Source organism: Merops nubicus, unplaced genomic scaffold (assembly GCF_000691845.1).
Source record: "Merops nubicus isolate BGI_N331 unplaced genomic scaffold, ASM69184v1 scaffold1239, whole genome shotgun sequence".
NCBI classification, from domain to species: Eukaryota; Metazoa; Chordata; class Aves; order Coraciiformes; family Meropidae; genus Merops; species Merops nubicus.
The window spans coordinates 16,350-28,891 of record NW_008628791.1 but is presented as its reverse complement, the minus strand read 5'-3'; the positions used below and the strand labels follow the sequence as shown (position 1 = coordinate 28,891).

The 12,542-nt window shown below is 41.2% G+C and overlaps 1 protein-coding gene across 1 annotated transcript; it reads left to right on the top strand.

The window, feature by feature from the left end:
- Nucleotides 1–259: 259 nt before the first annotated feature.
- Nucleotides 260–7,081, top strand: PRKRIR (protein-kinase, interferon-inducible double stranded RNA dependent inhibitor, repressor of (P58 repressor); the record flags this gene model as incomplete). Its single annotated transcript, XM_008946747.1, has 5 exons — nucleotides 260–336; nucleotides 1,982–2,102; nucleotides 3,660–3,767; nucleotides 4,793–4,829; nucleotides 5,136–7,081. Coding segments are annotated over 5 exons (2,289 nt in total), but the record flags the coding sequence as incomplete, so codon positions are not given.
- Between the last annotated feature and the right edge of the window lie 5,461 nt (nucleotides 7,082–12,542).

The window sequence follows — 12,542 nt, the reverse complement described above, 5'->3', positions numbered from 1 at the left end:
AATCGCTAATTATTTTTCTCTTTCCTTGCTCCTTTGAGTGATAATTCTGTGTTTGTTGTCAAAAATAATAGTGAATTGCTTTCTTGTAACTTCTGACTGTTTCATGTGTCAGGACTCATCTTCTTTCTAGTTTAGGAATGAGAAAGACTATTTAAAGCCTTTTGGTATTAGGGGAACTGAGTAATTTTTTCACTTTTGTGAATTTTAGCAATAAGTGGGCTTGTGGGGAGATCTGCCCCACTTTCCTGTCTTGAAATAGATTCAGGTGAAGGGTCTGGAGTATGAATCTGGTGAGGAGCAGCTGAGGGACCTGGGGCCATTTCGCCTGGAGAAAAGGTGTCTCAGGGGGGACCTTCTTGCTTTTGACAGCTCCCTGAAAGGAGTTTTGAGCCAGTGGGGGTCGGTCTCATCTCCCAAGGAACAAGTGACAGGACAAGAGGAAACAGCCTCAAATTGTGCCAGGGGAGGTTTAGGTTGGACACTGGGAACAATTTCTTACCTACAAAGGTTGTCCAAGCCTGTCCCAAGCTGCCCAGGGCAGTGGTGGAGTCCCCATCCCTTGAGGGTTTCCAAGCCGTGGAGATGTGGTGCTGAGGGGCACGTGTCAGTGGTGGCCTGGCAGTGCTGAGGGAATGGTTGGACTCTGTGGTCTGAAAGGTTTTTTTCCAACCCAGACAATTCTGTGATTCCTTGTGTAACTTTTCTGTGTAGGTTCCTGGAACTTGGTGAATATTGCTAACATGTAACAATTAAATAAAACAGCACCACACCACTTTAAATGCGAGTCTAGGTTGAAAAGTCTGTAGCAAAGTGGATGGTGAAGGGTAGTATGTCCTTGAGACTAGAGTGGAAGCTCCTTCTCTTTTTTACTGTGGAATTGGCGTGAGGTTACCATAACTCTTTAAGATGTAGTTGTCTCTGGTGTTCTGCAGTTTGTCTGGTTGAAGATTTCCCCTAGGAGGAATGGGAGCTTGTGTAACCACTGTGTAGAGTTAGTGCTCAAGTCAGTCATGTTGGTGTGAAGATCTTTAGTCGTCTCTACAGTATGTTTTCAACTCTCCATTGACTGACATTGTAAATTGGTGGCTCTGTGATGGCACAAGTTGTAAGCAAGTGCATTTAAATAACTCTGCTTCAGGGCATTATTATTGTGGGAAGAGTTTTGCTGGAGTGGCTGTGCAGAATCTGTCTAGTGATGTTGCTGCTCAAAAATTCATAGCAAGAAAGTGACTACGTAGACCCCATTGGGGAAATCTAAGTTGATTAATGCATTGGCAGCAATTACTGCAAGTGTTTTACTGACCAGAGGAAATAGTATCTTGCATAGCTGAAAGGAGCCCCGTGTGCAGGGGAAATGTTTCTTTAGCTCTGTGTTGTCTCAGAGAACAAAACAGAAATGTTGTATGAAAAATGCATCTAACAAACTCTTCCTTTAGGTTGGTGAGCACTGGCTGTAGAGTGATTTTTTTTTTCTTTTTTAATTTCTATTATTTCCTGTCTCAAAAATGTACTCTAAACTCTCCAAAGACCACAATAAATGGGAAAAATGCTGTATTTTGGAGACAGACAAAGAAGACAAGCAATTTAATGCCTGCCTTCAAAAACCGTTTGACTTTAGCCTACAAGCACATCTCTTTCCTTTGTAGTTTTCTTTTTAAGATTTAATTTTTAGGAAAATGAATGGTCGTGTTTCATGAGCAACTGCATTACAGTCTGTTGTGTGCATGAGACAGAGGCAAAAATTTATAAAATAAGAGAGAAAGATTCCTGAATTTACTGGGGCTGCCTTAAATGATGAACAAAAGGAGAAAACCAAACTTTTAAAACCATTGGGTGGTATGTTGCAGTGGAAGGTGCACAGAACTTGCCGTGGCCTCTCATGAAGGGCAGGGCTCACCACATTCCAATTTTGAGTATGGTTTGAAATGGTAGGGGATTTTGCTTTATCTTGAAACTACCTGATTCTTTTCCTTATGTGCAGATGTCAAAGATGGGTAGAGAACTGTCGAAGGGCAGATTTAGAAGATAAAACTCCAGATCAACTCAACAAGCATTACAGATTGTGTGCGAAGCATTTTGAGACTTCTATGATATGTAGAAGTGTAAGTAAAACCAAGCTGGTTTTTATCACATCTTGTAAAATATGACTAATGCGTTTCCTCAGAATGCTGCATGTTAACCTCTGATCTCCTGAGTAGCTGGTCTCTGGGAAAATTAATCTTCTCTTAGTGGTAACTGAGATCATTGTCATGGGCCAGGGCACCACCAAGACTGGGAGATACCGAGGTGGAAATGAGCAGTCGGGGAGGAGAAGAGCAAAGCTGCTCCTGCTGTCAGTGTGTGTATGGACCCCTGCTCTTCACTGCACTTCTTTTCTTGTTTTGTTTATTGTCACTAGATGTGACAACATTCTAAGAATTTGTTGGGTGTATGTAAGCTTGCATACCTCTAATTATTTAAAATTGCTGATGTGCTGTTACTGAAGTCTGTATGTGGTGTGAGTTGGTTAAATTACACTCTTGTGGTCAAAAGATTGAAACATTCTTTGGGTCTGTCAAGCTTTTGGCTCCTGTTACATTTTATCCAGCTAAAATCATGACACTGTTTCCTGTTCATGATTCATGAAATAGCAGCTTTCAATTCTTCTTGTTAAGAAGATAACGTTGATTTTAAGAACTTATGTAACAGTAGGAAACCGTGGGCTTGGGGCTTTGTATCTAGTTTTAATTTCTAGGCTGAATTTTGCTCTGATATGTCATGAAAATCAGCCCTTGAGCTATGAAGGATAATTAAAATACAGAGGTCAGGCTGAGCTGCTGGTGGTGTTACACATGACAGGGTCTCTAATTAGCCAGCATCCCAGAAAAAAAAACGAATATTGGAAGTAATTCTGAGTTGAAATGAAGCTTTATGAAACTTGGTTTGTTTAAATGTACTTCAGTCTAATGATGGGTATGAAAATCATCAGTTAAAATTGCATACTTACTAGAAATTAGCCAGTTTAGACACCATAAGTTTACAGTATATTCAAATCTAAAATATTACTTTAAATATTTTTATTTAACTGCTAGAAATATTTACAGGACCATCTAGAAGTCAATACTCCTGGTCATTCAACAGAAATATTTTCCTTCAGAATGCTCTGCCACAGTAGTGTGTTGTGGAATTTAAATCAGCATAAAGAACCAGGTGAACATTTTCACAATGAAAATGTTTATGTGACTGTTTCTAGAATTGTGAAATACGTGATAAAAACCAAAGCACAATTATAAATTTTTTCCTTTCTGATGCATAGATGTCTTTTTATCCAGAACGGGTTTTTTTTACAAAAAATCATAATATTGCAGTAAGTTAAAATTACTGCATCTGGAGTCTTTGATGTGAAGATAATGGGGAGGAAAACTATTTTTTGTGTGGGTTGAGGGTTGGAGGTTTTTTTTAGCATCTCCTCATTTTCAGTGTTCTCTTCATATCCCTGAAATGTGAATTGCATAACAGAGCTTTCTGTTTGCTTTGAAATAACTGAAAGTGAAAATACTTAATAAAAAAATAAAAAAGAGGTGGGTGTGTGGTGGTGTCTGAATTTCTAGGGGGATTTGTGCACAAATGGTGAGGATTTCCCAAAGAAATCCCTAATCCAAATGTCTGTCTTCTTACAGAGCCCTTACAGAACAGTTTTACGGGACAATGCTGTGCCAACTATATTTGACCTCACAAGTCACCTGAACAATCCTCACAGCAGACACAGGAAAAGGATAAAAGAGCTGGTGAGTTTTTCATGTAAGATTTATTTTTTTTTATATATAACATAAAAACAACAAAGACAAGTAAGCTTATGTGAAACTAGTATAAAAGCATCAGATACTACTTACCGCTTCAGTGTCTGCATTTTCTGTACTGCCTATTCTGGTATCTTTTTACGGATTAAAAATTAAACGCCCAAATATTATGCTGCTATAAACTTTATCTAGTAAGGAAGGTTTAATGAAATACTCTGAAAAATGAAATGTGTTGGTCCAGAGCTGATTTTGTCTTGCAAAAAAAGTGCATAGCTTCCTATTGCTTGTTAGTACAGTGCTAACTGAAGACACCTCACACATGGTACTCTCAAATTCTTGCAACATATCGATTGTGGTCTTCAGTTCACCCATTGAACTTCTGAAGTCTGCACCAGTTCAGACATGCCTGGTTTAGCTTATGGTTCTGAAAAGTTCATCCACATATAAAACCAAGATCAAGGAGGTTTTTTTGGAATAGTGCCTTGTCAATAACTCTTTTGTGGTTTTGATAGAGGAAGTGTCTTCAGGTCTCTGTGGTTCTATATATACTGAAAAAGAGGAGGAATTCAACTCCTAGGTTCTGCTTAGATGTTGAAAAATAAGAATTTCTAAATATTTCTTCATGAGTTTGATTCTTTTCATTGGCTAAAAATAGTTAAAGACAGTTCTGTCTACTCACAGTGCCTGATCATACTGAAACCGAATTCTTTGATGGAACCTATTTACTAATAATTATGCAATACGTATTGGAACAAACTCCTAACCTAAGTATGGGAACATGAGCAGTAGTAGCAAACTGTTCACATGTAGTTACCAGGTGTGTGTGGTGGGATCAATAAACTACCTGAAGAAACCTTCTCTTGGACCTTCTAGCATTGTTTGGTAAATATTATAAACACTCTCAGAATGGTCTCATTTACAATATTTATATCTTAAAATATTGTGTTTCAGTATTTTAAGGTCATGCGTTGGACATTATCTTCAGTGTGTGTTTGTTTGTTTGTTTTTTAAAGAGTGAAGATGAAATAAGAATGCTGAAGCAACAAAAGAGTAAGTGGGCAAAAGAACTGAGTTGATAAAAACTTGGTCTTCTCAGCCTGACAAGGTAATGCAGGACACATAACTGGAAGTTTATGTATACCAGGAGGATAACTGAGTTCCTGCTTGATTTGAACAGCCAGTCTAAACTCTTTCTGAAATACTCCTTCACTTTTAAACTGGAAACATTCTTCTCTGGACCCCAGGAAATTACTTAAATTACCCCCTGGGATTAATTAAAGGTAATGGGGATAGTAAAGGAAAGTGAATGTTATGTTTTATTTGCATTATCTTGACACAGTATTTTACATTTTGTAGTTGATGAAGCTTTTGAGCGGGAGCAGGCAACTCAAGAATTGAAGGAAAACAATGAACAAAATGCCGTCTTGGAGGGAGGAGGGGAAGAACAAGAGGAAAAAGCTGTTCCCTTAACACTGGAGGAAAGAGAAAACAAAGATTACCTGAAGTCCTTGTTTGAGATTTTGATCCTGATGGGTAGACAGAATATTCCTTTGGATTGCCACAGTGTTGATGAGCTTCCAGAAGGTATTTTTACTTCAGATAACTTTCAGACTCTACTGGAATATAGAATAAATGCTGGAGATGAAATTCTGAGGAAACGGTTTGAGATGACTGCAGTCAATCTTGAGTATTGTTCGAAAACTCAGCAGAAGCAAATGCTTGAGATCTGTGAGAACTGCGTCAGAGAGGAGACACTGAGGGAAGTGAGAGACTCACACTTCTTTTCCATCGTCACCGATGAAGTAGTAGACATAGCAGGAGAGGAACATTTGCCGGTGTTGGTGAGATTTGTTGATGATTCTCATAACCTCAGAGAAGAATTCATTGGTTTTTTACCGTATGAGGCTGATCCTGAAATTTTAGCCGTTAAGTTCCTCACAACTATCACTGAAAAGTGGGGTCTAAACATGGAGTACTGTCGAGGCCAAGCCTACATCGTCTCCAGCGGGTTTGCTTCTAAAATGAAAGTGGTGGCTACAAGACTGTTGGAAAAGTATCCACAAGCTGTATATACGCTGTGTTCCTCCTGTGCCTTAAACCTTTGGCTGGCAAAATCCGTTCCTGTTGTAGGTGTTTCCATCGCGCTGGGAACAATCGAAGAAGTTTGCTGCCTTTTTAATCAGTCCCCACAATTACTTGTAGAACTGGACAACACGATTTCTGACCTTTTTCAGAACAATAAGGTGAAGGCTAACGAGCTGAAGGAGATCTGCCGTTCTCACTGGACAGGCAGGCACGATACCTTTGAGGTTTTGGTGGACCTCATGCAAGCGCTGGTGCTGTGCTTGGATGCAGTAAGCAGCGACTCCTCTGTCAGGTGGAACAACTTCATTGTCAGTCGAGCGTTCGTACTTTCGAGTGCGTTAACAGATTTTGACTTCATTGTGACTGTGGTAATTCTGAAAAATGTCCTGGCTTTCACGAGAGCGTTCGGGAAGAATCTCCAAGGGCAGACGTCGGATGTGTTCTTTGCAGCTAGCAGCTTAACAGCGGTGTTACATTCTCTGAATGAAGTGTTGGAGAATATTGAGGTTTACCATGAATTTTGGTTTGAGGAAGCGACAAATTTGGCTACAAAACTGGACGTGCAGATTAAACTCCCAGGAAAATTTCGCAGGGCACAACACGGGAACTTGGACTCTGAGGTAACGTCAGAAAACTACTACAAAGACATCCTTAGCATCCCCACACTGGAGCATATTATTCAAGAATTAAAAGATATATTCTCAGAAAAACATCTAAAAGCTCTGAAGTGTTTATCATTAGTGCCCTCAGTCATGGGGCAGCTCAAATTCAATACATCCGAGGAGCATCACGCTGACATGTACAAAAATGACTTGCCCAATCCAGACACGCTTTCTGCTGAGCTTCATTGTTGGAGAATCAAGTGGAAACACAGAGGAAAAGATATTGAGCTTCCAGCAACGATTTATGAAGCACTTCACTTGCCTGACATCAAATATTTCCCTAACGTTTACGCATTGCTGAAAGTCTTGTGCATCCTTCCAGTGATGAAGGTGGAGAATGAAAAGTATGAAGTGGGACGGAGGCGCTTAAAGGCGTACCTGAAAAACACCCTGACGGCGCAAAGGTCAAGCAACCTAGCGTTGCTGAACATAAACTTTGATATCAAACATGACTTAGATTTAATGGTGGACACCTACATCAAACTCTATCCAGAGAAAGTGGAATTTCAAGACTTTATTACCTCCAACAACTCTGAAGTGACAGGAAATGCTTGATTATTTTTTTTTTAAACTCTAGCCAGTCTGTTGAAACAGCTTTTTCTTAGTGAAGTTTCAACACTGAGGTCAAACAAACAAACAAACTGTGAAATCTAAAAAAAAAAATTACTGCAATTGTATTTCCATTTTAGATCTCGGACTGAAGTCGATGTGATCTGTGACCCAAATTTTGTTCTGTTAGTCTGCATTAAATGTGTTATGCAAACAAAATTGAGCCTGAAAATAAGCCCATGCTCTTGGCAGAGGTGCTTTCTACATATGATCAACTTAATTAGGTGCTCATTTATTTTATTGCATCTTGGAAAAAGTATGTCATGATTGTACTGATGGGGCTGTTACATACTCGCTCGTGAATTAGGATAAGAAAAAATCCCAGCTCAGAATGTTAAAAATAATATAATCCATTTCAGTTCTGTTACTTAGGATTTTTATTCTTTTAGACAACTTGGAAGAGAAGTCTTTGATATGTATTTAATTGGCATTTTGGAGAGTGGACTGAGCTGTCACACACTCCCTGTGCTGTGGACTGTTCTTGGTGTATAGTGAATGTTAGTGGTATAGAGGTACATACGGTTTTTGGAAGAGTCAACCTCTTTAATCTCTCATGACTGTTTACATTCCTTTGTGTCAGACACAAACCTTTTATTTCTTCTTCTTTAGGGTTTTAACAGGCATGGCAGGAGTATTGAAATTCCTAAAAGACACTAAAAATGTATTCCACAAACATTTAAATCTGTTCGTTCTCTCCTGACTGACACAAACCCATGCATCTTACTGTCTATAAACTTGCCCAGGAAAGCTTAAAATTAGAATTTGTTGTTTGTCTAGAAGTAATATTGAAAATACTGCTGTTATTTTTGGCAAGAATGAAACATTTTTGTACAGTTTATTGCGATTGGAAATAAAATGTGAATTGCTTTTTACATAGTAGTGGATTTCTTAGTAAAGCTGCACTTTCTGAGTATGTGTATTCTTTTGTGAAGTATCTTTTAGTTTGGGCAACTTTCTCCATGGTTTTTGCATTTCTGGTGAGTGGCGTTAAGCCCTAGAGAATTGTGTGTAACAGCAGTTCTGAGCTGTATGTTCTGCTGAAGCTTTTTTAAAATATTTTGAGGTAGCACAGTGCTTTTAATGATAGAAGTTCTGTCCAGATGAAACAGGCAGAAATAGATAAAATTTGAAATGGTTGAAAGTGAAGTTTTATTGCTATCCTGATGAATGCCAATTTTATAATGTGTTTATGGTTCTCCTTTTATGCACTTTCCAATTGCAGAAGGTCCCAAGTGACAGAAAATTGAATTATTATAGAGACTGTGACAAGTGTGGTTTTTAATGTTTTAATGCACACAAACAATAAGAATAAATTTGGAAAGAAAAACCTTTACTAAGTGAGCTTCGATATTAAAGTGGCTATGTACATCTTAAGAAATGCTTTCAGGAGCTTTTATTTGCTTTGGAGTAGTAAAAAGTATTCCTAAAATTATCCTTTTTTTTTTTTTTTTCTGCTATTTATTCTACACTTTCTGGCATGTTTTCATGTTGATGCAATTGTTGCCTTGATCAGTAAAAAATGTTTTCACTGCTGCTCTGTTCCTCTGCATATATGAAAATAGCCCTAATTATGCTCATGCTATTAAGAAAAAAAATTTAGATTAGAACTCATGTGGAAAATTGCTTTTTTTTTTCTTTAAGATATCAATGATTGTTTTAGTAAAATTAATTTTTAAAAAAAAATCTTTCCCATGGTGGGAATATGTAAAGGCAGCAGCGTGAGGAGGTTGTGACCTCTGAGCTTGGGAGCCTCGTGCCCACAAAGCCAGGCTGGATGATCCCAGGCTTACAGGGAAGGAAAACCGATACCCAGCGCCGTGCAATCATCCAAACGATCTGGAGGTTCCATTCTGACTGTAGCAATGAGACCTTTTTGACCTATGTGCTGAGACAAAGAGGAAGGGAAATGCAGTAAAATGCTCCTTTAGCTACTGAAGTGTCTCCTGGAGCTGAGCTGAGACACAGGGTCGTGAGGAGTGTTGCTAATTAGCTGGCTCCAAGAGCCCTGATTGCGCGGTGTGCTCAGTCCCTGTGCTGCCTTTTGCAGACACTCGGACTGTCTCTCATCAGCCACAAGCTCCTTATCTGATTTAATTTGAATTGTCCCCTTGGTGAGGAATGCCTTGTTTTTTAGGCACATCAGCACATAGCAGAGGACCCTGTAGTAGGTAGTGTGAATATTTTTTTCTGGGAGTGCAAATGAAGGATACGAGAAGACAGAGGGGATCTGATCAGTGCTTATCAATAGCTAAAGGTAGGGGTTCAAGAGGATAGGGCCAGATTCTTCAGTGGTGCCCAGTGACAGGACAAGGGGCAATGGGCACCAACTGTAACCCAGGAGGTTCCATCTGAGCAGGAGGAGAAACTTCTTTGCTATGAGGGTGGCAGAGCCTGGAGCAGGCTGCCCAGAGAGGCTGTGGAGTCTCCTTCTCTGGAGAGATTCCAAACCCACCTGGATGTGACTCTGGGCATCCTGCTGTGGGTGACCTGCTGGAGCAGGGGTTTGGAGGGGATGATCTCCAGAGGTCACTTCTAACCCCACCAGGCTGGGGTTCTGTGGCTGAAGGTGAATCCAGTAATACAGTCTTAAGGAGAATGCTGTTGCTGGAGCAGGTCAGAGACTGATAGAGGAGGGTCTGAAAATGATCAGATATTGACAAGAAAAGGATCTGAAATGAAAATTGGTCTGAAAACAAATAGTCACTGAAGATAAACTTTGGGGTTTTTTTTTGTTTCATTTTATTTTTTTTTTAACAGATTCTTGAGACAGAGGGAATTATCATCTGAAATATGCTCCCAATTCAGGGCAGTGTGTATGTCCAAGGTCCATCTGAGGTGCTCACCTCAGTTTGACCTGGCTTTTTTGGCACATTCTATGTAATGAAGCAATACATCTACTTAATTTATTTGAAATATCACTGCTGAGATGAAAATACTTTTAGTGGGAGTGGATTTTCCTTAGCTGCTCAGCCGTGGTGCTTTGTGACAGCAGTGCTTGTCTTGATACACGAACTCCCTTTCCTCAGGCTCAGAATTCCTGTTGGAAATCGCTGATGCCTTTTCAAAAAGGAGCACGTGGCTTTCTGTCTCCTGCGGTGTTAGTTCTCTCCCTGGCTGCAGAAGTCCTGTAACTGCTTGTTTGGCTGCCAAGGCTCTGCTGTAAACACGCAGACAAACAGAGCCACTTAATGATTCTGGGTGCAGCTCTCCCATTCTCCCCCCACCCCCCGCCTCCTGTGCCTTGTGTCTGCAGCACTGGAAAGCTCAGAGGTGCCAGAAACATCCCAATTACTCTGAGATGAAGAAAATAAATCTCTTCGCTGGCTCTGTTCCAAGAAACTATGGCTAACCTAGAATTACAATAGGTGTTATCCCAAAGTAGGCTTAACATTCAATAACTTCCAGACCTCTAATGCTCCCTGCTTTCCCCGAGGAAAATGGTTCTTACAAAGAATAGCAGTCTCCCCAACATTTTGCCTAGGTGTAATTAATGACGTATCGGCAAAAAATTGGAGTTGGATGTTTTAGATCTTCAGTGGTTTCAAAATATGTGTGTGTTCATTGTAACTTTTCTGTGCTTTACAAAATAACATCATTAATCAAATAAAATGAGTGATAGGACAAGAAGAAATGGCCTCAAGTTGCGCCAGGGGAGATTAAGGTTGGATATTAGGAAAAATTTCTTCCCCGCAAGAGTGGTGAAGCCCTGTGCCAGGCTGCCCAGGGCAATGGTGGAGTCCCCATCCCTTGAGTGGTTTCCAAGCCGGGGAGATGTGGTGCTGAGGGACATGGGTCAGTGGGGACCTGGCAGTGCTGGGTGAAGGGTTGGACTGGTGACCTCAAAGGTATCTTCCGACCACAACGATTCTATGAATTCAGTGTGCCTTTTCTGTAAGACAATAATTGTTCATTTTATTATCGCCATAGTTGTCCAATGTTTCTGTTTATTTTTTTGTGTGTAGTGAGTGTGCTTTTTTTCTTAAAACCACACCTGTGTGTCTTTTAGCAGGCAACAGCTATCCCTGGAAGTGTCCCTGAAGGTACTGGCAAAGTTTGTTTGGTGGGGTTGAGGAGCAGCAGTGACAGATCAGGTACCTTTGTGGTCCCCTGTTCCTCTGGTTTGTAGCGTCCCAAAGTGACATGTGCTGCAGAAGTGTTTTGCATAAGGTTCCCAGTGCACGTTGATTGACATGAATACTCTCGAGGAACAAATGAGTTGTGGAACTAGGGGTACAGACTCTTGTGAGGCTGGCTCTTATCATCCCCCAAAGCCACCTGTGCTCTCAGCAGACCTCCCAGAAACCCTTATGTATTCATGGCCACGTGCTCCACCATCAGCAGCACTATCATGACAGGTTTGTGTGGGCAGCAGAGGATGCTCCACTCCATGCTGTGAGTCTGCCATATGGAGTCCAGATGAGAGCTTAGGCTTCCCTTGCAGCAGGTAGAGGAGAGGGGCCTGTGGCAGCTCTGCTTTTTCTCAAAGGTGCTGAGCAATGTGCATTCACATTTCAGAACTGAGATCCCTGTGAAAGCCAGGGCTGGGGGTGGTTCAGCTGCCAAGAGTTTCAGGTGTCTCATGGTGTCTTTCACTGAGAGATGACTACTCAGTCTCTGATCATCTGTGATGGTCTGCAGTCAGAGCTGGGGCTACATGCACAACTGCTAGAGCATGAAAATTCAAGGCATGGCCTTGAACACCCCCAGGGATGGGGCAGCCTCAGCCTCTCAGGGCAACCTCTTTCACTGCCTCAAGGGCAACTTTATAAAGGAAAGATGAACTATTGGGGCCAGGGGTTTGTGTCATGAGGGAAGCAGGAGAGGGTTGGGGAGATAAAAGAGAGTGTCAAGGACATCAGTTTGTTGGTAGTGTGATGCTCCAAGCCTGTGTACTATATGAGCACTGTGTCCAGCTCTGGGGTCCTCAGCGTGAGGACATGAACCTGTTGGAGCAGGTCCAGTGGAGGCCACAGCAATGACCCAAGTGGGGAACCCCTCTGCTGGGAGCCCAGCAGGAGAGAGTTGGGCTTGGGCAGCCTGCAGAGGAGAAGGCTCCAGCTGGGGAGACCTTCTGGGGGCCTGCTGGGACTTCCAGGGACAGTAATTTCAGTAGTTGTGACAGGACAAGGAGTGATGGTTTTATACTAGAAATTTAAAACAAAAAGCATGTAGGAGAGGTGCTGACAGTGCTGGGGAGGTGGAACTCGTGTCCATCCCTGCAGGTCCATGATCATGCAGGCAGCCAACTAAAGGCACGCTTGACCTCCTTCCTAAGCTGGAGGACTTAAGTTGAAGGCAAACAATCTATTTTATTAAATCAGAGGCCACTCCAACGACCGCAGCCCAATTATGCCACATGTTCCACATATCCTGAAAGAATATCCGTGGAGAAATAGGATCCATATGA